General features: G+C 45.0%; 1 protein-coding gene across 2 annotated transcripts in view; it reads right to left on the bottom strand.

The window, feature by feature from the left end:
- Nucleotides 1-25,753, bottom strand: part of VCAN (versican) — a 155,448-nt gene that overhangs the window by 112,777 nt on the left and 16,918 nt on the right. For both annotated transcript variants that reach the window (XM_066613940.1, XM_066613941.1), the window contains exon 2: nucleotides 17,738-17,804. In XM_066613940.1, coding sequence (XP_066470037.1) covers nucleotides 17,738-17,798 — 61 coding nt within the window. In that variant the 5' untranslated portion in view covers nucleotides 17,799-17,804. The remainder of the gene's footprint in view (nucleotides 1-17,737; nucleotides 17,805-25,753) is intronic.

Genomic DNA, 25,753 nt, shown 5'->3' with positions numbered 1-25,753 from the left:
AAGGGGGCAGAGGCCAGGGCTCACAGGCTGGGGCATAACAACGCCCCAGTTTGAAAAGCCCTGCCTTAGCCTGAGGAGCCCTCAACATGCCAAAAAAAAAAAAAAGCCCACAGAATACAGTGGAAATTGTGTTGGCTCTGCTGTATTACTTTACAGAGAGTTAATTAGGATTGGGCTGCCCATGCATAATTTTCCAGGGGATACAGAAGCAAATGTGATTCAAGTATCCTGAGCTGCATAAGGAGTTGCATCAGGTTCAATAGCTGAAGGTTACTGCATGAACTGAGAGGGCTCTAAACACATTTAATGAAAGAGCATACTTTGGGATAAGAGACTGACACTTGGATGCTATTCCTATCATCCTTAGACTACATGGACTTTCATTTAGCTTGCACCTCAAAGGGATTGTTTCATTGTATGAAAATTCCATTAGACAAAGAAATCACTTCAAGTCAGGGGCAGATCCAAGGGGGGGGGCAATGACCCCCCCCCCCAATGGACTGCCAGCAGGGAAGGCTGCTTACTGGGCTGGGGAGCAAAATCAGATGCCAGGGGAACACTCACTGGGTGGGGCACTGGCAAGATTGGCTGGAATAGGAGCCCAGGTCTACCCAGCTGGTAGATCAGGGCTCCATATCCTAAGCAGGAGCCCAGGTCTACCAGCTGGATAGACCTGTGCTGCCGCCTGGACAAAGTCCAGATCTACCTAGCAGGTAGATCAAGGCTCTCTAATTTTCTGCCTCGGTGGCCAAGGTTTGGTGGGAGGGTAGAACTGGGCTTCTCCTGGTCTTGGAGCCAGATCTACTGGCTGGGTAGACCTGGGTTCCAATTCCAGCTAATGGCTCAAAGTTCAGATGGGAGCCCAGGTCTACCCAGCTGGTAGATCTGGGCTCCAAATCCATGCGGGGATGAAGGTCTATCCATCCAGCAAACCTTGGCCATGGAGGTCATAAGTTAAATTGGGAGCCCAGGTCTACCCGCCTTGTTGACCTTGGCTCTGGAGTCCACCCCTGCTTCTGGTACAGGTGTTTGTTTCTGGTGAGTAAGACAAGTACAGCCTAAGGGCCTGATCCTATCCAGCTTTCTGATGCCGATGCAGCTATGCCAATGGGGTGTGTGCTGCATCCTACTGTGCAGGGGGGGCAGTCACGGAGGCCTCCTCAAGTTAAGGGAATGTTTGTTCCCTTACGTCAGGGCTGCATTGTGGCTGCACTGGCGCTGGAAAATTGGATAAGATTGGACCCTAAGTCTTACTGAACTCAAATGGCTTACTTCTGAGTAAGGTAAAAGACACAATTTTCAAACACCTCTACTTCCAGGTAATGTTTCTGTATAAAAAGATTAGTTGTGTACGTTCATGCGAAAACTTCTGCTTATCTTTTCATTTTTCATTTTCCCTGAGCATGCTAATTGGGATCTATATGTTAGTAAAAGAGAGCACAGTATTGCATTAACCCCATCAATACTGCACACACTCAAGAGAAGCGGAAGATACAAAGAGAATGTAGCCCAAGCAGATGTTCCGGATGTCAGGTGTGACCCTAACCTTCCAGCCAATAAATAAAATCTGTGCACTAAGCATACTGTTGAGGTTGTCTTCTGTTACAGGAAGAGAAATAAACCAGTAAATCTAAACAAGAGTTAATTTAGTTTTGCCATGTATCTAGAGGAAATAGCAATCTTTCCTTTCATTCCAGAAAAATATTCCAAGCAACTAGTCATTCTTCTTTAATTGTTTCCTTTCCAACCTCAGGGCTTAACATATCATTAAAACATTTCAGCTTTTTAGAGGGGGGAAAAAACCTACAAGGAAGCGAAGCACCAACAGTATGGTCCCTGCTTGTCTCAGGTATCTGATGAAAGGACTTGAAGCACCATCCTATACCCCTCCAGCTGCAAACAGTGAAAAGTTTCCATCCAACAATGGAATAACAGCTGGCTACTGTTCACTGAACCTGCCTGCAGCATGTCTGGGGAGGGAACTCTATATTGGCTAACTCTAATCCCTTATTTTTGTGATTCAATGGGGATTGACAACCTTGGATACAAAAGCAAATTCTGTCCTCACTCTCTTATAGACCTGCTCTGTAATAAAGTCTGACTGTATTAATCCACAACAATCGAGAAACACAATATGTTTCTTATAATATTAATTCAAAACAATTGAGAGATATAATCTCTGTAAACTAATACTGGCCAGCAACAGTGCAGAGCAAGAAGTTAGCACTTGCTGACTCCCAGAATTTAACTGTTTAGCTCTCAGTGGTTAGACGTGTCCTGCTTGTTTCTTTACTTACCAAGAAATACAGAGTTAAGTCAAAAAGATGCTTTTCTGTGTGTTGTTCACTAATAAATGTGAGAATGAAGAGTGACAAAAACTAAACACGCTAGCAACCCAATCTTATCTGGGCTTTATGACATTGAAACAGTGGTTCCACTGTCGTAAATGGCTACACAGCAGTCATTCAGGAACCACCACTGCAAACGACAGCAGTTGTAGCCAGCTATTCATGAACGTGCAGGTAAGAAGAATGAGGAACAGAGGCATGGAAAGAGGAACAGAGTGAGGAGGAGGAGAAATGGGGAGTTTCTAGGTAGGGGGTGGATCCGAGCAGCACCATGCACCAGGATTCTATTCCTGTTCTTCCCTTCTCTCCCCCTTACTGTCCTCAGTTCTACATCAGTAGAATAGATGGTGCAGATTCAAGGAGACCCAGTGGGTCAGTAAAGAAGTGCCCCAGGGTAAGGGACTCTAGAAGGCTACCAGGACTCCCCCTCCCCACACACGCAGGATGGCAGCACTTGCTCCACTGGTACAGTTGCATCGGGAGGGGTTGTCAAGATTGGGCTGTAGGACAGCATGATAAGGTATAGAGGACCCCCACACACCCAAGGGAGAAAGCAACTTGTGCAGAGCTACTATTGAGCCCTTAATGTATCAAGCACCACAGCTAGACAGTATCTACTACTGGTAGATAGTAGTTTGGGAAGAAATACAGAATCATGGTATGCATTGCAAAAATTAGCAGGTCCATCATGTCTCTATCCCCTGTAATGTTTGAAAGGAAAGCTATATTGTATATTCATTGAACAGCTCCTCACACATTACACAGAATGCAGCTAGAGGTGGGAAGCCAGATCACCACTCACGACTCTGACCCTACACCTACCCCTACCATGAACATTCAGCATACTGTGAAAAAAAATGATCTCAAAGTGCATGCAAATTAACTCTGAACATATAACCAGAAAAACTGCTGATTAAAGGGTAGGCTATTTCACAGGTTATTCTGAACACACATTAGAGGTGGGAGCACAGCCAACATGTGCAATCCCAGTGAAAAGCCCTTGTGAGTATCTGTTGTGGAGAGTTTCAGACAATAATGATTCTATGTAGCATTTGCACAGTTTATATCCAGGGGAGAAAAGGTTTTGCTCTCTTATAGTTGCTTACTCAAGTTATACCTGTTCATTTCACATCATGGGAAGCACCAGCAGATAGTGTGTGTAGTGCACATCAGTTGTTTTATGCATTTCTATCTCCAAAAGAACTAGAAAAAAGTCCAACTCCTCAGTACCCAATCTGTAGAAAGCTGAAGAAACATTTAATTTCCCTGAAAGCCTGTTTGAAAAGTTTAGGGGACTGAGGGCCCAATCCAGATCTTTGCACACTGGCTCACCGTCAGCACGTACTATCGCAAACAAGCCAAAAGGCGCATTTGCAGTACCAGAGCTAGCCCAGCACAAGACCGCACTGGGCCAGCTCTGGCGTTGGGCCTGCAGTCCGCCGCCTGGCACTCCGTGTGAAGTGCCGGATGGCGAAGAGGTAAGATGGGACAGGGGGAGGCAGAGAGAAGTTGTTCCAGGGTGGCTGGAGGGTGCAGGAAAGGTGTGGCAGGGGAGGGTGAACAGCAGGAGGGGCAGGACCTGCCAGATTCAGAGCCCCGTGTTGGGCCACCCAGCCCGACATGAGACTCCTTGATTCTGCACTGCTTAAAGAGCTACCACAGAATCGAGTAGTCCCATTGCGGGGCTATTTCCCTTACTCAGAGGAAGGGGAAAAGTGTCCTGTTCTCCCAAGGAGCCTCTGGCGACTGCCTCCAACACCTAGGCAGCTGCAGCAACCATTTTGGTGCTACAGCAGTCCCGCACGCATGGTTCTTGGAGTGACTGACCAGATTCTTGGGATTTTTCTAGTCCTTATTTTCTTCATTTGAATCACTTGGGACAACTGTACCAAGCAGAGCTTAATGAACTCATTGGTAAAGTACTGTAGTTCACTAGTAGAGCGCATGTGTGGCATTTTGAATGGTCCTAGATTCAATCCCAGGCGTCTCCAAGTAGGGCTGGAAAAGTACCCCATTTGAAATCCTGGAGAAATCCTGCCTATTGGACTGGCAAGACTGAGCTAGATGGACCAGTGGACAGACTCGGTACAAGGTAGTGTGTTGTGTTCATATCTATGCATTCCATACACAACACTTATAAACCAGCCAAGCTATTTCAATCCACTCAAACAGATTTTTTTATCTATAGCAATGGAGATTTAGGCTGCAACTGGCTGAATTTACAGAGGCTTATAAGAGCTGGATCCCAAATCCCTTAAGGACAACCAGGGCTTTAAACCTAACTTCAGCAGCTTTTGAATGAGCACTTAAAATTATTTTGCCCAAAAATTGTATCAAAATCTTGATCAGGAAGCTGAATCAGACCATTGGTTTACCACTCGTTCTGAATCAGACCATTGATCTATTGAACTCAGTACTGTCAATAGTGATTAGCAGAGGCACTCCCTGATTTAAGACAGAGCAGGGTCTTTCTTAGCACTACACAGAGATGCCAAGGACTGGTCCTGGGACCTTCTGCAAGCATAACAGGTGCTATTATGTACCAGATCAAACAGGCATAGGACCAAAAATATGCCTCTTTACACTGTACTTCTATCAATCTTTATTAAACAGAAATGTGCTGAATAATTATAACTAACTTACATGCCTGTTGGCATTTTAAGAGAATTCAAAGCTCCTTTTTCTTCCCAGTTTTAGTGACCTCCTGAGTAACTGCAATGAGCCCTAGGGTATCCACACAATCAGTTATCTAAAAACCACTGTCAGCAAATAGAGCCATCATGATACGTAAGCTACTGGTATTTTCTAATCCAATATAGAGTCCCTTCGGGGAGAAAGGCGGGGTAAAAATAAAGTATAATAATATAATTCCCCATTTGGAATAAGACGAGACAACATAGCCACAGATACACACATCAACCTCATATGCTAAGCATCCCAAAGCAAAGTTCCCCTTAGGAGGCCTTTCTGTTCTAACTTGCAGAACACTCAGCTCAAGTTTCTAACTGGAGTGAATTGTGGGGAGGGGTATAGAAACAGAGAGAAGGAGAGAAAGAGAGAGGCATAATGCAGCAAAATATTGAGCAGTGATACTTGTACAGTACTTTGTTCCAAATAAGTAATTTCCTGTGGCAGTTCTTACCACCTACTCAGAAATGGTTTATTGCCCATTCTGCGGAAGCAGCAATTTAAACTGTTCAAGCCATCTCTAGGTAATATGGATGCTGTTTGGAAACATATGTTCAATTTGGGGCCCAGAGTAGAAAAAAAGAAAGTGTGTTCTTTTATTGAGCATAGATGCTGATATAGGATGCAATCCTAAACACACTTTCCTTAGAGTAAGCCCCACTGAACAAAATAGGACTTACTTCTGAGTAGGCCTGGTTAGGATTGTGCCCTTAGTGAATGTGTACAAATATAAAGTATGCCCAGTGTTGATTTTGATAGAGTCTGAGCAAGAAAAACATAGCCAAGGAACAGAAAAACTGGCCAAATAAGTTTCCAGTCAGCAAAGCAGCAGCCCCTATTTAATCAGATAGAGATAGATATAATAGAACAATAATATTAAAAATACTAGTAGTTCATATGTTCCACAGCAGGTTAAATCTGTTTTAAGAACATGTGCACATTCTCACAACCCTTGTCTAAAGATGTGCAAAAATGTACTTTTATGAGCTTACCTCTGAGAAAAAACTCATAAGCTCCAAAGTTGCCCTAGGACTCTGCACAGAAAATACCTCACAGTGCAATCCACAGCACTCTTTGGGCTGGTGCAAGGCCAGGGCCAGCCTGGGACTGTTGCAAATGTGCCTTAAGGCATGTCTTCAACAACTCAAGAGCTGGTTGAACTAGCACATCGACATGCACTGGCTCTTGGAGGCCATATCCAGCCCCAGACCTGGTAAGTGCAGGCCTGGGGAGGCCAGTGTGGGAGGTTGGGGAGGGCGGTGTGGAGGCGGAATGGTGGAGAACGGTGGACAGCGGGCAGACCAGGCCCAGAAGGGGGGTGGGACTGGCCTCTGACACTTAGGCTAGATCCTAACCCAGTAATTTTCAACCTTTTCCATCTCATGGCACACTGAAAAGAGCTAAAATTATCAAGGCACACTGTTGGTTTTTTGGCCATTGACAAGGCACACCAGGTTGCTGGCAGGGGGCTCAAATCCAACAATTGCTCTACTAATAAATAATAATAATATAATAATATACAGTATTTATATACCGCCTTTCTTGGTCTTTATTCAAGACTTTATTCAAGGCGGTTTACACAGGCAGGCTTATTAAATCCACGCAGGGATTTTTACAAATTGAAAGAAGGTTCTCTCTTTCAAGAACCACCACATTCAAGGTGTTACACTCCGATCTGGTTTAACATTCTGGCCTCCATCCTCCCACGCTCCGAGCAGATGGAACAGCTCAGCTGCAGCTTGCCAGCTGCTTCAAGGTCGCACGGTGCCGGTGGCCTCGAACTGGCGACCTTGTGGATGTTAATCTTCAGGCAAATGGAGGCTCTACCCTCTAGACCAGACCTCCTGCCCGAATGACTCTCCCCGAACTCCCACGGCACACCTGTGGACCATCCGCAGCACACCAGTGTGCCAAGGCACAGTGGTTGAAAATTGCTGTCCTGACCCCTCTTCTGAGCAGCCCAGCATTACACCAGGCTGCTCTGTTCTGCATTGAGGTGGCTGCCACGCGAAACAGAGAAAGGAGAAATAAATGCCCTTATTCTGAATTGCACAGGATTCAACTGAAACCCTGCACAAGCCAGCTGGCCTGCCAGTTCCAGTGCAGGTTAAGATTGGGCTGTTAGTCATATCTCGGGGCCAGACTTTGCATTACACGTAGCCTGAGGGAGGGCTGTGGCAGCTCAGTGGTAGAGCACATGTTTGGCAAGCAGAAAGTTACATGGTTCAATTCCAGGCATCTACAGGTAGAACTGAGAAAAATTTCTGCCTTACATCCTGCAGAGCTGCTGACAGTTTGTACTGTCAAAACCGAGCTACATGAACCAATTACTCAGGATGGCTGCTTCCGATGTTACTGTTTTCAACAGATAGATCTGACACCAAAAGTATTCCTTGCCACAAGAGCTGCCAGTGGGAGCAGACTGGCAGAGTTGGCTCAAGACGTCCTGATGCTTGAGGCAGCATGACAAATGCTGCCCCCTAGAGCACTGCCCCTCTCACTTTCTATTGATTTAGTTCAGCAATCTCCTCTCTCCACATTTTACCTTCACCTCTTACAATCAGGGAGTAAAGGAGGGTGGCAAGTAAGTGGATAGAGATGAACACACCACCACCATTCCACTGCCTGAGGTGACTGCTTCAGTTGGCCTCAGGGATGGGCTGACCCTGTCAACTGGGTTCAGGACCACACTACATAGAATATTAATGCTTGCTCGCGGGGCCATTTCCCCTCCAAATATCACTCCATAGCAAATATTTGAAGCAAACAGCTGCCTCAGAGTGGCAATTTTTAGCAGGAAAATGACACACGGTACTTCCTCTGCTTGTGGGATTTCCTCTGCAAATGGGATTTCCACCCCTGTTTATCAAAAAAGGGATGCTTCTGGATCACTTTAGGTGGTCTGTGGGTGAAAGTCAGCAAGAGCAGCACAGTAATTTCAACGTCCAAAGGGACCTGTGAACATGGCCGTGAACTTCTGCTGCTATTTTAATGGAAGCCCAGAAGTAACCGACCTGCTTTCTGAGAGCAAGTGGAGTGCAAGCAAGTCACACTTTTGCAGTTATGTGGAGTTTATCGCCCTGTTGGAAATACTGCACCAAGTGGGAATACTGATAAAAGCTATGCTAGCATCTAGGAAGAAAGACTACTGGGAGGTAGGCTTGGCAAGCTAGCTAACTACTGCAACAAAAGAGCAGGTCTGTAAGGAAGCCGAAGGATTTGGTCTGTCAGGTAGTGAATCAACAGCAAGAGCTGCTGAAAATCACTGAACCCGAGACAAAAGGCTGGGAGGCCACAAAAAGTTGTCTCTATAAAAGTTCCTCAGAGCAGTGCTTTATAGTACAGTTAGTTTGGTGATAGCTGGAAAGCTTAAATAAACCAGCAGCAGCAACAAAGGGCTCCTTACATATTAGAACATAGGTACGCTTATTCTGATGTGAGAAGCAACGAATGAACTGGAGAGAAAGAATTAGAAATATTTACAAAAATACTTGTAAGAAAATAGATTTGGTGTATAACCTTTACTTTTATCAGTCAGTGCTGCAGGGCTGATAAATAAATGGAAACGGAATCCCATCTATAAGCTTTTGTGACCAGTTGGCTGCCTTCTGCCATGTTAAACTGTCTGGTTATGAGTGTAAAAGTGTCTGCGGTTACCAGACACTCCCATATGTACAACTGCTATTTGCTAATGTTCATAGAGGGCAAAAGGGAAGACATGGAGGGCAAGAAGGAACCAATCTCCTGGTTTTAGCTATGAAATCTTTCCTATTATAGGAGATGGCCAAAGTGAATAGAAAATCTTACAGAGAAGTCACCTCTGAAACATGTGGTAATAGTTTTTCACAGAGAGAGCAAGTCTCTCCACTCGCTAGATAGTTACAAGGGCTGTTGAATGGTATAATTAATTTAAAGGTAGGTCATTATTTAGGCAGGGAGCCCAGAAAAACCATACATCCTACAACACACCTCCTGGAGTGCACAGCTAGAATTTTTCTCTTTTTGAGAATCAACGCCTATTTTTAAAATGGGAAAGAGGGGGGACCCGGGAAACTATAGGCTGGTCAGCCTAACATCCATACCGGGTAAGATGGTGGAATGCCTCATCAAAGATAGGATCTCAAAACACATAGACGAACAGGCCTTGCTGAGGGAGAGTCAGCATGGCTTCTGTAAGGGTACGTCTTGCCTCACGAACCTTATAGAATTCTTTGAAAAGGTCAACAGGCATGTGGATTTGGGAGAACCCATGGACATTATATATCTGGACTTTCAGAAGGCGTTTGACATGGTCCCTCACCAAAGGCTACTGAAAAAACTCCACAGTCAGGGAATTAGAGGACAGGTCCTCTTGTGGATTAACTGGTTGGAGGCCAGGAAGCAGAGAGTGGGTGTCAGTGGGCAATTTTCACAATGGAGAGAGGTGAAAAGCGGTGTGCCCCAAGGATCTGTCCTGGGACCGGTGCTTTTCAACCTCTTCATAAATGACCTGGAGACAGGGTTGAGCAGTGAAGTGGCTAAGTTTGCAGACGACACCAAACTTTTCCGAGTGGTGAAGACCAGAAGTGATTGTGAGGAGCTCCAGAAGTATCTCTCCAGACTGGCAGAATGGGCAGCAAAATGGCAGATGCGCTTCAATATCAGTAAGTGTAAAGTCATGCACATTGGGGCAAAAAATCAAAACTTCAGATATAGGCTGATGGGTTCTGAGCTGTCTGTGACAGATCAGGAGAGAGATCTTGGGGTGGTGGTGGACAGGTCGATGAAAGTGTCGACCCAATGTGCGGCGGCAGTGAAGAAGGCCAGTTCTATGCTTGGGATCATTAGGAAGGGTATTGAGAACAAAATGGCTAGTATTATAATGCCGTTGTACAAATCGATGGTAAGGCCACACCTGGAGTATTGTGTCCACTTCTGGTCGCCGCATCTCAAAAAAGACATAGTGGAAATGGAAAAGGTGCAAAGGAGAGCGACTAAGATGATTACGGGGCTGGGGCACCTTCCTTATGAGGAAAGGCTACGGCGTTTGGGCCTCTTCAGCCTAGAAAAGAGACGCTTGAGGGGGGACATGATTGAGACATACAAAATTATGCAGGGGATGGACAGAGTGGATAGGGAGATGCTCTTTACACTCTCACATAATACCAGAACCAGGGGACATCCACTAAAATTGAGTGTTGGGCGGGTTAGGACAGACAAAAGAAAATATTTCTTTACTCAGCGCGTGGTCGGTCTGTGGAACTCCTTGTCACAGGATGTGGTGCTGGCGTCTAGCCTAGACGCCTTTAAAAGGGGATTGGACGAGTTTCTGGAGGAAAAATCCATTATGGGGTACAAGCCATGATGAGTATGCGCAACCTCCTGATTTTAGGAATGGGTTAAGTCAGAATGCCAGATGTAGGGGAGGGCACCAGGATGAGGTCTCTTGTTATCTGGTGTGCTCCCTGGGGCATTTGGTGGGCCGCTGTGAGATACAGGAAGCTGGACTAGATGGGCCTATGGCCTGATCCAGTGGGGCTGTTCTTATGTTCTTATGTTCTTAACCTTGAATTAAATATGTTCTCTTTTTTGACCTTAATCAGAACTCCTGCCTTCCCTTGTTGGAGAGATCCCTGGAGGATCCTGCCCCCAGCCCTCAGGGTTCAAAGTCTGTGCTGTTAAACCTCAGCTTCTTACAAGGGGCAAAAATGGTGTTTGTTTTTGAAGCTTCCCTGAGAATAAAATATTTGCTCTGGGCCAGAGAGGATGCAAAGGTTTCCTTGAAAGTTAAGTGACTTTTGCTATGGCAAAAATTGCAGGCCCCTGTGGAAACACACTTCACATCTGCAGAACTTTGCATCTGAAACACTACATTATATAATACATAGTAAATATAAGAACATGATCTGAGCAAGCTGTAAGTACAAACCACATCTGTTCTCTGCTATGAAGAAACAGATCCAGGGGTACTTCCCATTCCATAGCCAACAATGGAAATTGTTTGCTGGTCTGCATTCATACTACAACTACATTATTTCAGAATTTAAGGTTGTCAGGTTGTAATTTAGAGAACCATCATGCCCCTTGAACTAGCCCCAGACCTGTCAAAGAGGATGCAGGTAACATTTCTCATGCTCCATTGCTTGTCTTGTTCTATTGCTTATCTTCACAAATAAGAAAGTCCTCTTTGATCAGGCCAATTGCCCATTCAGTCTGTGAGGCAACATGAGTGTCTATTTGGACCATCTGCTAAGAGGTAAGAAACAACAATGAGATGGGGGAAAGAGCATGACATGAACAGTTTCAAGCACATTCCCTTATGCAATTGGGAAGCTCTTTCATGCAGCCGCGGAAGCTCTCCACAGCCCTGCACCCGGGGCAAAGCTCCGTGACGGCACCCCCCTGTGGGCTATCGCCACCCCCCTTGGGCAGAAATCTGCCCCCCCTACTTACCAGAGGCTCACAGAGCCTCGTGCAACCTCCTCCCATTCCGGGGAAACCTCTGTGAGGTTCCCCAGCGCTATGAACTGTGCTTCCGGCAAACCGGAAGTACAATTTCCACCCCCGTCGGGAGCCTCAGGGCCCTAGAGGCTGACGCTCGAGGCATTTGCCTCAGGTCAGCCTATGGCTGGCACGCAACTGCTTTCATGTGTGACTGAGCAACCTCAACAGAACAATTATATTACATTTAGGAAGACTGCTCTGCAAAATTGAGTGTGTATCTAGTGGCTGCTGTTGTATTCATAAATCCATGTGGGGTGAGAACACCAGAGTCCACAGGATGGTAAGCTCTCAATGAACAGACCCTGCTAAAGACATCACTCAAGAGCCACAGCACAACTGAGTAAATGCACAGATTAAGACTGCAACAGATTGTGCCGACAAGGGAGGAATGCTGCCAATTCACAGGTTGGGGTGCCTAGGATCCTCGCAGTGCTTAGGAGTACTCCTTCTTGTGCACCTTTATGCAGAGCCCCTTCCAATGCCTGAGGCAACATGCAGCTTGTCCCTCTTCACTACCTACCCACCCGCATTGCACAAAGCACACCACCTGTACTCTTTACCAATCTGATGGTGCTCAAAGCTCCTCCCATCACCACCATAGCAAAAAAGATAAAAACAGAGGTTTGAGTGGCTGGTAAAGTGAAACTTTAAAAAAAAGTCTCATAAAGCTAGGTGGGTTCTAGATAGAATAGAGTATCATTTTGAAAAGTGCGTCCTGGTGCTAATAAGTTTGGGAACGTCTGACAATAATCGCTTTTAAACCCCAACTTATTTGCACTTTAATCTTTAAGACGTATATGAGAAGATCTCTGAATTTCCCTCCCCCCCCCCCCACATAAACAAATTCTCTTCTCACTCCCCACCCACCCTGCTCCAAACTTCAGGCACTGCTAGTGGCGTCACCAGCTATTACCTATATGGACATGCCTTCTTTGCAGGAATGGCACCAGGTCTAAAGCAGCCCTTAGGATCAGACAGTTAAATGACAGGTTGTGAAAGCAGAGAGACAGTAATATCCAGGCCTACCAGCAACAACTTGCTTTGGGCTTTGACAATGAAAGTAATAGATTGAATCCTAACAAAACCCTTTCTGTTCTACCAGATGGCTTGTGGCCGAGTTATACAGTAAAGAGCGGGAGGATGCAAACCAGGCGTAGTGAAGGATCAGTTACTCTTCAAACTCTGACTGTAAATCATGTGAAACTAGGCAAATGTACATTCCATCTGCAGCAGTAATATTTGGGGATGTGTATGGAACTGAATGCAGTAGCATGAAACATGTATAAATGCACATGAACGCACACTTCTATTACTCATTCAATATTGGTTTGCCATTATAAAAAACAGATGCAACCAATTGGGAAGCCGCCTTACACTGGGTCAAGCCAAGAGCTCATCCAGTTCAGTATTGTTGGTGCTGGCTGGCGGTTGTTCTCTGGAGTTATGGGTGGGCATTTTTCTCTGCCATACCTTGATACACCAAGGAGTGAACCTGGGACCTTCTGCACACAAGTCATGTGCTCTACCACTGACCTACAGCTCCTTCCTACAACAAAGTCATTCAGGAACCTCTTGAAACTGTTTATGTATATGCTGTGCTTATGGAAACTGCTTTCCATAAACATAAACTGCACACAGTCACACAGAACATAAAGCTCTACATAGGGTTTGGTGGGCTCTACATACCTGTTGGTCCTTCCCTCTGACTTCACCTGAACTCTGTGCCTGGAGAGTCTGTCTATACAGAGCTCTATGTAAATACACTTCAAGATGTGTATACTCCAGGTGAAAATCTGCACACCCCATTTTTCTAGGATATGAATCACATATGCTGTTGCTTGAGATGCACATGGTGTCTATATACGTGATCCATATATAGACACCATGTGTTTCTCAAGCAACAATATAGGGAGGGAATATGCTAGGGTAGCAGCACTCAAAGTTGCAGAATGTGGTCCCCATTCAGATCGCATCCAAGTGTTCCACTCGGGTGCCACACAAATTCCCTTGATTGGTGGAGAAGGACACTCTGGGCAGTCACATCTGCCCGGATGTCCTGTCATGCGGCCTTCTGGGATGCTGAGCAGACAACACGACTGCCCAGAATGTCCCTGTCCTCCAATCGAGGGGGAATTCGTGAGGCGCCCAAGCGGAACCAAAAGATCCACTCACCGGATGGACAGACCCACACAAATGCTGGATCCAGCCTCCTCGCTGAGGTTTGCATGCCTTCATTTTCTCTTTTATGGCTAGCAAGAGGAAAAAGCACCAAATGAAGGAGCAGCTGGTGAGGAGACCTTAAAGATGCACAGAAGACAAGTTTATTTGTACCACCACTGAAGTTGTGAATGCCCACTCACTCACAGCTTCAGTGGTGGCGGCAGCAGTTTTCAGAGGACACAGTGGAGCGGTTCTGCCTCACCTGCCTCCCCCATACTGCACGTCCCCGCCATGCACATATGTGTTGCCTTGGTCTTTCAGTGTAACACTATTCTGGAAGGGATGTGTTCAGACTGGAATTCAATTGGGGCAACTTCCCCAATCACTTTTTAGAGATGTGCTTGATGCTTGTCTGCCTAATGCATCTCCATAAGGCACAAAGTTACCCCAAAATTCCACTGACTACAATGAATATCCTTTGATTATTTGCCAGACTGTGCTGATCCAGGGATTAAATTAGTGATGTAAACATACATTAATAAAATGAACCATTATACAATGACAAAAAAAAAAAAAAAAAACGACAACCAAAGACCACTGATGGAATTAGAACAACAGTGGTCCTTCTCCATGTGATAATGTCATTTTTCACAAGATTAACATAACTGAAAGGACCACTGGTATTTGTTCATTTCTGCTGAAAAGAGCTAGAAGACTTTAGGAAAAACAGGTTGCTAGAAAGTAAAATAAGAACCTGTAGGGAAGGAAAACCAATTTTGGTCTTACACATTCTTAAAAGGACTTTTCTTCTGCTATACCATTCCTCTCAAAAATCACACCCACTTGCAAATATTTAATTTATGCCACCATTTACGTCACATTTGATTACTGATGTTATTGACTTGACTGTTATTAAAGGTCACCCTTTAACTACAGGCAGTGCAAAGCATCATGGAAATCTCCACCTCAGTGAGACATTATAGCCCATAAAAGTCTTCCAATAGTTAGTTCAACTGGTTGGTGGATTAGGCTAAAGCAAAGTAGGAACCACTTAATATGGACTTAATATGGTCTAAAATTGTAGGAATTTTGAGAAAGCATCCAGGTGGAACCAGCCATCTGGCAGGCAAACTACACTGCTTAAATGTGTGTTTTGCCATTTGTACATGAAACAAAATGTACATGAAACAAAATGTACATGAAAAGGTCAACAGGTATGTGGATGTGGGAGAACCCGTGGACATTATATATCTGGACTTTCAGAAGGCGTTTGACACAGTCCCTCACCAAAGGCTACTGAAAAAACTCCACAGTCAGGGAATTAGAGGACAGGTCCTCTCCTGGATTGAGAACTGGTTGGAGGCCAGGAAGCAGAGAGTGGGTGTCAATGGGCAATTTTCACAATGGAGAGAGGTGAAAAGTGGTGTGCCCCAAGGATCTGTCCTAGGACTGGTGCTTTTCAACCTCTTCATAAATGACCTGGAGACAGGGGTGAGCAGTGAGGTTGCAAAGTTTGCGGATGACACCAAACTTTTCCGAGTGGTGAAGACCAGAAGTGATTGTGAGGAGCTCCAGAAGGATCTCTCCAGACTGGCAGAATGGGCAGCAAAATGGCAGATGCGCTTCAATGTCAGTAAGTGTAAAGTCATGCACATTGGGGCAAAAAATCAAAACTTTAGATATAGGCTGATGGGTTCTGAGCTGTCTGTGACAGATCGGGAGAGAGATCTTGGGGTGGTGGTGGACAGGTCGATGAAAGTGTCGACCCAATGTGCGGCAGCAGTGAAGAAGGCCAATTCTATGCTTGGGATCATTAGGAAGGGTATTGAGAACAAAACGGCTAATATTATAATGCTGTTGTACAAATCTATGGTAAGGCCACACCTGGAGTATTGTGTCCAGTTCTGGTTGCCGCATCTCAAAAAAGACATAGTGGAAATGGAAAAGGTGCAAAAGAGAGCGACTAAGATGATTACGGGGCTGGGGCACCTTCCTTATGAGGAAAAGCTATGGCGTTTGTGCTTCAGCCTAGAAAAGAGGCGCCTGAAGGGGGACATGATTGAGACATACAAAATTATGCAGGGGATGGACAGAGTGGATAGGGAGATGCTCTTTACACTCTCACATAACACCAGAACCAGGGGACATCCACTAAAATTGAGTGTTGGGAGAGTTAGAACAGACAAAAGAAAATATTTCTTTACTCAGCGTGTGGTCGGTCTGTGGAACTCCTTGCTGCAGGATGTGGTGACGGCGTCTGGCCTGGATGCCTTTAAAAGGGGACCGGACAAGTTTCTGGAGGAAAAATCCATTATGGGGTACAAGCCATGATGTGTATGCGCAACCTCCTGATTTTAGAAATGGGCTATGTCAGAATGCCAGATGCAAGGGAGGGCACCAGGATGCAGGTCTCTTGTTATCAGGTGTGCTCCCTGGGGCATTTGGTGGGGCCGCTGTGAGATACAGGAAGCTGGACTAGATGGGCCTATGGCCTGATCCAGTGGGGCTGTTCTTATGTTCATTTGCTCTGATCACAAGTTGCATGTCATTTTTTCTGTGCAGCAACTTTGCAATGGGTGAAGGAGCCTTAAACTAAAATTAATGTAAAAATTCTTGTTTAACTACCATTACCTGTTCATGCAGTACAAGTGTTGCTAACTGACAAGGGAAAAAAAGCCTATCTGATACGCAAAAACCAATGTGTTTCACATCATAGAGATAAACATTACCTGCTAATGCTTTCACATCAAAATGCTGTTAAAGGCACAGCTATAGTAGCCAATTGAACAACTAGCAACCCAGTGCAGTACTAGATGATTATCTCGGTAACCACCTAGGACCCCTTTGGGGAAGGATATGTCTTCTTAAAAAGGTTTTTAAATTATGACAAGTATACTAATCTTGTACATGTTTCTACACTATAATTTTCAAACCATTGTCACTAAATAGAAGTCCTTTCAGACATTCATTAACTGAGGAATAATCAACTTGTAGAGAAGGAAGCAAGATCACATACCCTGCTGCCCAACTTTCCATCTTTAGTCTTTGATCAAAAAGTCTCAAGGGCCTATGAATGCAGCACTTTTGCACTATTTGGTACCCAGCCTTTTGCTAGTTGAACACATTTAGATTCTGCTCAAGATCAACACAAAGAAGTCAAGATAAAGGACAGCAGGCATGATTTCTCTCCATACATCTGTAAAGTGCTAGAGTATCCAACAGAGAGAATTATGTCTCCTCTTCTGCTTCCCAGTGGAACAGTCGACTAATGTGGAACATACTAGAAGTGTGAAAATTAGGGTAGTGCTTCAAGACAAAAGAAGCCAATACGTTGAGACAGATGAGCAATGGAAGGTATGGAAGATCCAAATTGCCACCTCCTTTCTTGACAGGCTCCTATTCATTTACATCTACCTTTCTTCCATGCTACTGCAAGAAGGCATACTTGGGATTCCCAGGCACCCATCCAGGAACTTGCCAGACCCAGTAAGGTAAGCAGCCCTACAATGGGGCTACTCACTTTACCACTGACCAAAAGGTTGGCGGTAAAGTAAAGGTGCTCGTGTAGGGTGCAGAGCTCTCCATGAGCACCTTGGATCCTGCGGAGCAGAGCTCCACGGACGCGCCTCCCTCCCTCCCCCGGCAAGCCTCCCTCCCTCCCCCCCAGCATGCCTCCCCTCCTGGCCTCCCCCCTACCCGGAACACCTCCTTCCTGCCCTCATCCCCACCCAACTTACCGTGCCGCGGCTTGGCGGTCCAAGAGACCGCCAAGCCATGGAAGCTGGGTGACGACCCCGCGCTAGCCCTGCACCAGCCGGCACTGGGCTAGCACGGGCGGGAGCCCTGCAGTGAGGCTAGCAAATGTGCCTTACGGAACATTTGCAACAGTGCTCGGCGGCATAGAGTCGTGCCACCAAGCACAGGATTGGGGTCTAAATTAGATAATCTGTTAAAAATAAGTCTAGTATGAAAGGAAATGGAGTATCCCAATCAGAGAGTTTTCCAATATCAAGATAACTTCTCCAATGTTCAGCAAATATCATGCATGACACTCTTACCTTTGCGGAGTGCATATGTCATGGCTAAGGTCCAAAACATCCATAAGGTATTTATTAACATCTTGACCTACAAATAATAAAAACACAAGATAAATACAACGCAAGCTAACGTGGTTTTAGAAAGAATTCTAAGTAAATATTTATTCTAGCAGTTATGTAGGTTTATTAAATTATGGGCCATTTGATTTTCATGCCACTTCTTCAGACAAGATGTCACTTTCCCAAAACTGATCATGTTCTTGGTTGGTTGCTCCTATTTGTAAAATACTATTAATCAGCTGATGACCCACATTAACCAACATTTCAGCAACTTAGAATATTGTCCTTTCCAGTATCCAAAATCACCACCTGTTTGAAAAAACCCAGCCTTGCTTCGACTCACAGAGCAGCAGCAGAAGTTATCCAAAATAGGATGAGTCTCCACAGGACTCCTTAATCTTCTGATCCAACTAGCTTTAGCGGCCCAGAGCTGCAGTATGTAACCACCAACATGAATTTGTCCTGATTCCAATTCTGACTACCCACCGACCTCTGCCCTGCATATAAATGACACTGCCTGGACCTTATCAGTAAGCTTTTTCTAAAGTTTGTCTTGCAAAGTTTACCAGGTCCTCCTGATGTTAAAGTGATCCAAAATCAATCCCTCAGTTTCCTTACAACATTATATGGCATTGCCATTATATGGCATAAACAAACAAGACATTTCTTCATGCTATTTTACTGCACAGCGGCAGCCATAGAAAACATGATGGGGAGCCACATTTCAATATAGTAAAAGCATTTGCGCATTGGACTGTACAGTCCTAAGCTAGAGATTGATAGTTTTTGTTTTGAAGCATCTGCTTCAAAAATGCAATTCTGCAGAGATTCTCCTATACAAATAAGATGGAAAAATATGAACTGAATAAGAAAGTTGAAAATTTCATGTCAGTGGTTGCCACTGTAGTAATCTTTTCTCAATTACTCTTCTAACTACTTGTCTTAGATAGCTCAAAGTAATGAAAAGTACCTTTCATAACCAGTGGATATTGTAAAATTATGGCTGCAGTCCAGTCCACAGTTATGTATACTCCGAACCCGTTAACCAATATGAGGTCAATGTGGGCAACTTCATTCGATTGAAGCAACTGTTAGTGTACATTTTCATTAAGCATGTTGATCATTTTGAAAGAATGCACTATTCCTGAGTTTTACCAATGTCAGCAGCCTGAAATGATGCCTATTTGATGACCTGAAGAGGATTAGGACAGAAACCAAACAGGATAAACTGGGGCCACTTATAACTAAATAAACTAGCTGAACACAATCTCTTTCCAGGCTTTTCAAAATCATATTTAAATGATACTTTGGTTTCCAAAGATGTACTTCTAAAACTTGCTTTTATTAATCCCAGCTACTAAAATAGGATAAGAATTCTAGCTGGATAGTTGGGTGGGATGTATGGTTTCCAATAAGTTGGACTTCTTGCAAGTTTAAAGTACACCAAAACCTCACTTGGAAATTGCAGTTACAGCCCAAACCTATGGATGTCTCCAGAAAAGCAACTCCCACTGACTTCAATGTACTCCTTATAAGTGTGTATAGAACATAGGGCCAAATTATGAACATTATGACAAGCCTTGACTGGCCTTTGGGCAGCAGTTTCAGTATTTCTGCCACTACCTCCTAATGCTCTACAAAACAGCCACACAAGTCCTTCATCCTTCTGTCAACAGTAGTCCACAAAGCTCCACCATAGATTAGGTACATATCCTGTATTTAGGCCACAATCCTAACACCCTTACCTGTGAGTAAACACCACAGAAAAAATGGGGTTTACTTCTGGATAAACATGTTCAGGTTGCAAAACTCTTTCAATTTCCCTGTCCCTTGGTCTTCCTGCAAACCAGGGCAGTGGAACTGGAGTTGGAATCAGAGGTTTTGTGTACTGAATCTACATCTCAGCTAGTTATATTAGTTGACATACCATTGCTGTCTGGATGATTCTTTTATTCACATTCCTTGCTGAAGCCAGAATTCCTGGTTAACATTATGCTAGTTACAGAGAACAGCTACACCTGCAGTTCTCAAAATCTCAGGGAGTTTGAGGACCGCAGTAAATGCCTGCATGGGAGTGGGGAAGGCAGCTGGGCGTGGGGAAAGAAGCCTAAAAAGTGAAAGCGGAGCAATCATGCTCCGCCTCCACAAAACCAGGAGTGGAACACAACTGCTTTCCATTTTGAAGGCTGTGGTGCCCTGCATCCCTAGGAGGCTGCAGCAGGGACTGGTAAGTAATTGCCAGTCCCTGCAGCCCCCTTAGCTTTCCCCCTGCTCCAGCCACTTAAAGGGAAAGAGTCCAGGGCCCTCAGGCTGGGGCATCGTGACACCCCAGTGTAAGAAGCCCTGACCTACACCATAATGCTACACATGTCTACTTGGAATTAAGACCCAATAAGTACAATGGGACCTACTTTCAGCTAAGTGTTCATAAGACTGCAGACTTAATCCACTTTCACTGTCATGTAACATTAGTAATGCAACTGGTTAAGGGACACCTACAAACCTACGTAAGGGGGAAGAGCAGACAAGGCAAGTGGGTGGGTGGAGGTGGGCACCCCCTGCCAATCTTCTACTGGAAGCAATCTCCTGATTGAACCAGCCCTGTAGATATGCCTGGCCCCAACAATGCCCATGGTTTTCTTCCAGAGTGCTTTCAATTAGCCTACCCTCTTTTAAAGTGTTTAAGTGCCACTTTTGTCCTTTCCTGCTTGTGATATTGTTTTTGTAATTTTTGTGCTGCCTTGAGTGTAATGCTGTAGAAAGGTTGCATTTGAGTTTTGAAAATAAAATAACATTGAAACAAGTAAGTAAGTAAGCAACCAATTCCAGGAAAAAAAGGTCTTGGGGTCCATAACAAAACTTCTCCTAACTGCTGTTTCCTGCCTGTGAAACTTCAAAGATTAATTCAATTAGTTGCCGTCTTGGTATCTTCAATCTCTTGTGAGTCAATTCAAATGCATTTCCTCCTGCTGGAAAAAGTTTTTAACATGTCTCTTTCTCTCTTCTGTTTTAGTTTGCCAAGATTTGATGCAGGAGTTGGTCTTAACTTTTAACATGTATAAGCATCTTGGGGATAGACCATTAATGTTTTCCTTTATTATAAGTCACACAAAGACAACTTCCTTTTCTAACAGTACATTCCTATGCAGTTACTTAGAAGTAAGTCCCACTGAGCACAGTGGAACTTACAGCATAATCCTATGCACATCTATTCAGAAGTAAACCTCCTTTGGATCTATGGGACTTACTCCACGTGAGTGTATACAGTGTTACTCCAGGTAAATTGAATAGCTTATGACAACTAACTACATATGCTATAATCTTTGAATAGATGGAAGCACATGATCAGACCATGTACAATGACCGCACATGAGGAAGCTAGATTATGGCATCCCTTACCCCAGACTCTACGCACATTCACAAAACTGTTGGTATGGTCCCTGTGTGCATACAAACTGTACATGCCTTGTACATGCTTTGCAGGGTTGTGGACCTTACTTTTTGAGAATGCATCCTCGGCATCACCTGGCAGGACAAAGTTCCAAACAACACAGTCCTGGAACGTGCTGGAATTCCCTAGCATGTATGCACTGCTGAAACAGAGACGCCTGCATTGGCTCGGTCATGTCGTGAGAATGGATGATGGCCGGATCCCAAAGGATCTCCTCTATGGAGAACTCTTGCAAGGAAAGCGCCCTACAGGTAGACCACAGCTGCGATACAAGGACATCTGCAAGAGGGATCTGCAAGAGGGATCTGAAGGAGTGGACCTCAACAGGTGGGAAACCCTGGCCTCTGAGTGGCCCGCTTGGAGGCAGGCTGTGCAGCATGGCCTTTCCCAGTTTGAAGAGACACTTGGCCAACAGTCTGAGGCTAAGAGGCAAAGAAGGAAGGCCCATAGCCAGGGAGACAGACCAGGGACAGACTGCACTTGCTCCCAGTGTGGAAGGGATTGTCACTCCCGGATTGGCCTTTTCAGCCACACTAGACGCTGTTCCAGAACCACCTTTCAGAGCGCGATACCATAGTCTTTCGAGACTGAAGGTTGCCAACTGGTATGTACAGGCTGTACTTGCATATGAATCAGACAATCCCATGAATTCCCATAGCTAATCTTGCTGCCACAACCTGCTTCCCCCACATGTGATAATTGTACATGCTGTGAATGTGTGAAAAATGCTAAAAAGGATAAACTGGAATACTAGAAGAGTTAGGGGTTGGAACATAGCTCTCTGATCCACAGTATCCAATCCCAGTTGCTACCTTCAGCATAAATCCACATGCAAGGTAAAGTGCTAGGTTGTTGCTGAAAGCATGTCCGTTCTCCCTGCTCTTTTCACAATGTTCAATCATAACTACTCATGTCTTTTTCTCCCACATTGTTTGTCAATGATGGTGGGGGGAAGAAAACAACATAGTAAGCTGTACTAAATATTATCAGCAGACTGCTGATAATCTTGACAAGGATTGCTGACATCTTGGCAAGGGATTGCTATTCCTTGCAACAGTTCCATGTCCAGCATCTTTTGTTTCTCCATCTTCAGATCTTGGCTGCTTTAGGATAAGATCCTATTGGGTTCTACTGCTGCTGGAACTAGTGTTCCAGAAGTGGTAAGTGCTTTATGGCTCTTGCAAACGGTACTCCAGCAGCGCACAAAACTGTGTGCTTCTGGAATGCCATCAGAGAGGCCGGATCAGCCCTGTGCATGGTGGTGGAGTGACAAAGGCCCGCTGATTCAGGCAGATTGGAAAAGAGAGCAGAACAGGCCAAACGGGGGTGGGTGGGAGGCATGTCAGACGCAAGAGGGGTTGGCATCCAATGTGGGTGATACATGCTTCCTTCCTAGCCTCCTGATGTGTCTCCTCTGTCTCTCTGGACTTGCGCCAAGAGCTGGTGCAGGTCCAAGTACACCCGTTGGAAATTTGGCTTAGTGCAGGGTAAGGAAAAATATTTTCCCTTTCCCCTCCCAAGCCTCCTGATCAACCCCTCCCACCACAGCATACAACACAGCCCATTTTGGTGTGGCAGCATGCTATGAGAGGGGAAGGATAGACTGGGCTCTAAAAGAATTAATAGCTGGTATGGCTTATGGTTTCATATACTGCATTTTTTACATTATTTTGTCATAGTGCTAATGCTGAGAAAAATAATCCCCTTTCTAATCAAGCATACTAGTGACTTCTAGAGGTGCCAGTGTATGGAGAAGACCTTTCCAAAGAGGGCCCAGTTAATCAAAATCACAGATTTAAAGAGCCCAATTCACCAAGTAGGGCCTCAGCAATTTCTGCCAGCCTATTCAATAAAAGAAGTTCAGGCACCTCCCTAGAAAACCAGGCCTAAAATTCAGTCATTTTCACTGTTTTTAAGTATCCATGACATTGCAGAAAATATGCAAAAGCAATTAAATTGTATACCATGAGCACATGTTGAAAGACTGGCTGTCAGCACCTGATCTCATTGCAAAGCAGCCATATCAAGCCAGGATTTAATGTTACTGAATGGATGTTAGAAGACAATTATTTGACTGTTAAAAAGTTTATGATGCAGTACAATCTTTTGCATGTTTACTTTGAACTAAGTTCCAATGTGTTCAATGGGACTTACTCCCAGGTAAGTTTTCCTAGGGCTTAAAAGTAGATTTCACAGGTACCACCTTACAATAACACCTAAAAAGGACAGTGTAGGGGAAAAGATAATTTAAAATCAGGACCTTAATGGATTGATTTGGATAATTAAATAACTAGAAATTTAATGTGGAGCACCACATAGCAGTCCACAGAGGCAAGTGGTCTTCTCCTACCCATGTCAATTTGATTGATGATGAAATGGAAATATAGTTTTCTTTCACTCTGTATGAAAAGCCTGCAAATATTTTGCACTTCAGTATGAAATTCTTTTGCTTGTTCCTAACCAGGAAGAAACACCTGAGAATATTTCAGCACGAATGGCTGTGAATTGGTTTTAACATTTCTAAGATTCCCCCACGACCACCATAACTTTGTTTAGCTGGATGTTGTGATTACTTTTCCATTGCAGTTTTGTTCTTTTACGGTCTTGCATTTTTATGATCTGCAAGTAATCTGGGGCATCATCTGTGACACTCATGCATCTCCTCTCTGATTAGAATGTGTGCATAGGCTTTGAATTATCCATCCTGCTTTGGAAGGAGGTGTACAAATAGATGGTTGTGACTTGCAATGGTAATTGGCCTTTTTGTTCAATTCAACTCTACAATTATTTTTTGAACTGGAATGTATCATTGCTGCACAAGAGACCAACAATTATCTAAAAGATACTGCTCATTGTATGAAATCCACTTACTTAAATACAAAATGCCTGTCTATAACACACTGAAGTGCAGTGGAGTCCAAGGCTGGGGAGGGACAGCATGTAGAGCTCCCAGGTGTCATGCCATAAGGCATTTTGGTGCTACTAGAAGCGCCAGTACTCCCACAGTTACAGCAAAGGCTGCTGTCATGAGCTCAGGGCACAATCCAGCCCTTTACTTGAGTCAGCGCAAGTCCCTTGCACTGAACCAGGAGGACTGCAAACATGCCATAAGGCACATTTGTGCCTCCTCAGGCGTCGGCTAGGCCAGCGCACAGAGGCGTGCTGGCCGGCGGAGGCTGGAACAAGATGCCATGCCAACAGAGGAACCGAGGTTTGCATAGGCCCGGCTGGGCCAATGCAAGCCTCTGAGGTAGGCGGGGAGGGAGCGAGAAGGAGGTGTTCTTAGGTAGGGGGAGGGCAGGAAGTGGGTGGCCCCAGGGGTGGGCAGGCAGGCAGGGAGCAGAAGGCAGGGCTGGGATCCAGCTGTAATGCTGGATCCCAACCCCTGTTCCTGGGGAGAATGGGGTGACTTCAAGCCGCTCCACTCTCCTTGGACTTGTGCCACCTCAAGAAGTGGTGCACGTCCTAGGAGACCCAAAGGGGAAAGGGCGCCTTTCCAGAGGTAAGAGGAAAAAGTTTCCCCTTGCCTTTGGCTGAGCCACTTTTGGTCCCTATGCTGCGCTGGATACAGCGCAAGCCTCCTGGGGACTAAGATGATTACTGAGCAACTAAGATGATTACTGGGCTGGGGCATCTTCCTTATGAGGAAAGGCTACAGTGTTTGGGCCTCTTCAGCCTAGAAAAGAGGTGCCTGAGGGGGGACATGATTGAGACATACAAAATTAGGCACGGGAAGGATAGAGTGGATAGAGAGATGCTCTTTACAATCTCACATAACACCAGAACCAGGGGACATCCACTAAAATTGAGTGTTGGGAAAGTTAGAACAGACGAAAGAAAATATTTCTTTACTCAGCGTGTGGTTGGTCTGTGGAACTCCTTGCCATAGGATGTGGTGATGGCATCTAGCCTGGATGCCTTTAAAAGCAGATTGGACAAATTTCTGGAGGAAAAATCCATTTCGGGTTACAAGACATGATGTGTATGTGCAACCTCCTGATTTCAGAAATGGGCTATGCCAGATGCAAGGGAGGGCACCAGGATAAGGTCTCTTGTTATCTGGTGTGGTCCCTGGGGCATTTGGTGGGCCACTGTGAAATACAGGAAGTTGGACTAGATGGGCCTATGGCCTGAACCAGCAGGGCTGTTCTTATGCTCTTACGGTAGGATTATGCGCCCTTAGTCTCTCAGAGGGACTTGGACAGTCTTGATGAGTCTCTCTGAGAGACTAGAGCTTGTGGTAGCTCAGCCTCCCCTGTGATCACACAACCACTCAGAAACTGGGTGGAGCATATGCGCAATCACAGGACAGGAGAAGTTCTGCCTCCCCCCCGACTGCACATAATAATAATAACTTGGTATTTATATGCCGCCTTTCTGATCATCAGATTACTCCTCAGACTTTATTCAAGGTAGTTTACATAGGCAGGCATTTCTAAATCCCTCAAGGGGATTTTTACAGACGTTCTCTCTTTTAAGAACCAACAACATTTCAGAATGGATCTTTCTGGTTTGGTCTCACTTCT

Source organism: Tiliqua scincoides, chromosome 2 (genome assembly GCF_035046505.1).
Source record: "Tiliqua scincoides isolate rTilSci1 chromosome 2, rTilSci1.hap2, whole genome shotgun sequence".
Taxonomy (NCBI): domain Eukaryota; kingdom Metazoa; phylum Chordata; class Lepidosauria; order Squamata; family Scincidae; genus Tiliqua; species Tiliqua scincoides.
Note: the sequence above shows the minus strand (reverse complement) of the source record. Positions and strands in the feature narration are given on the sequence as shown.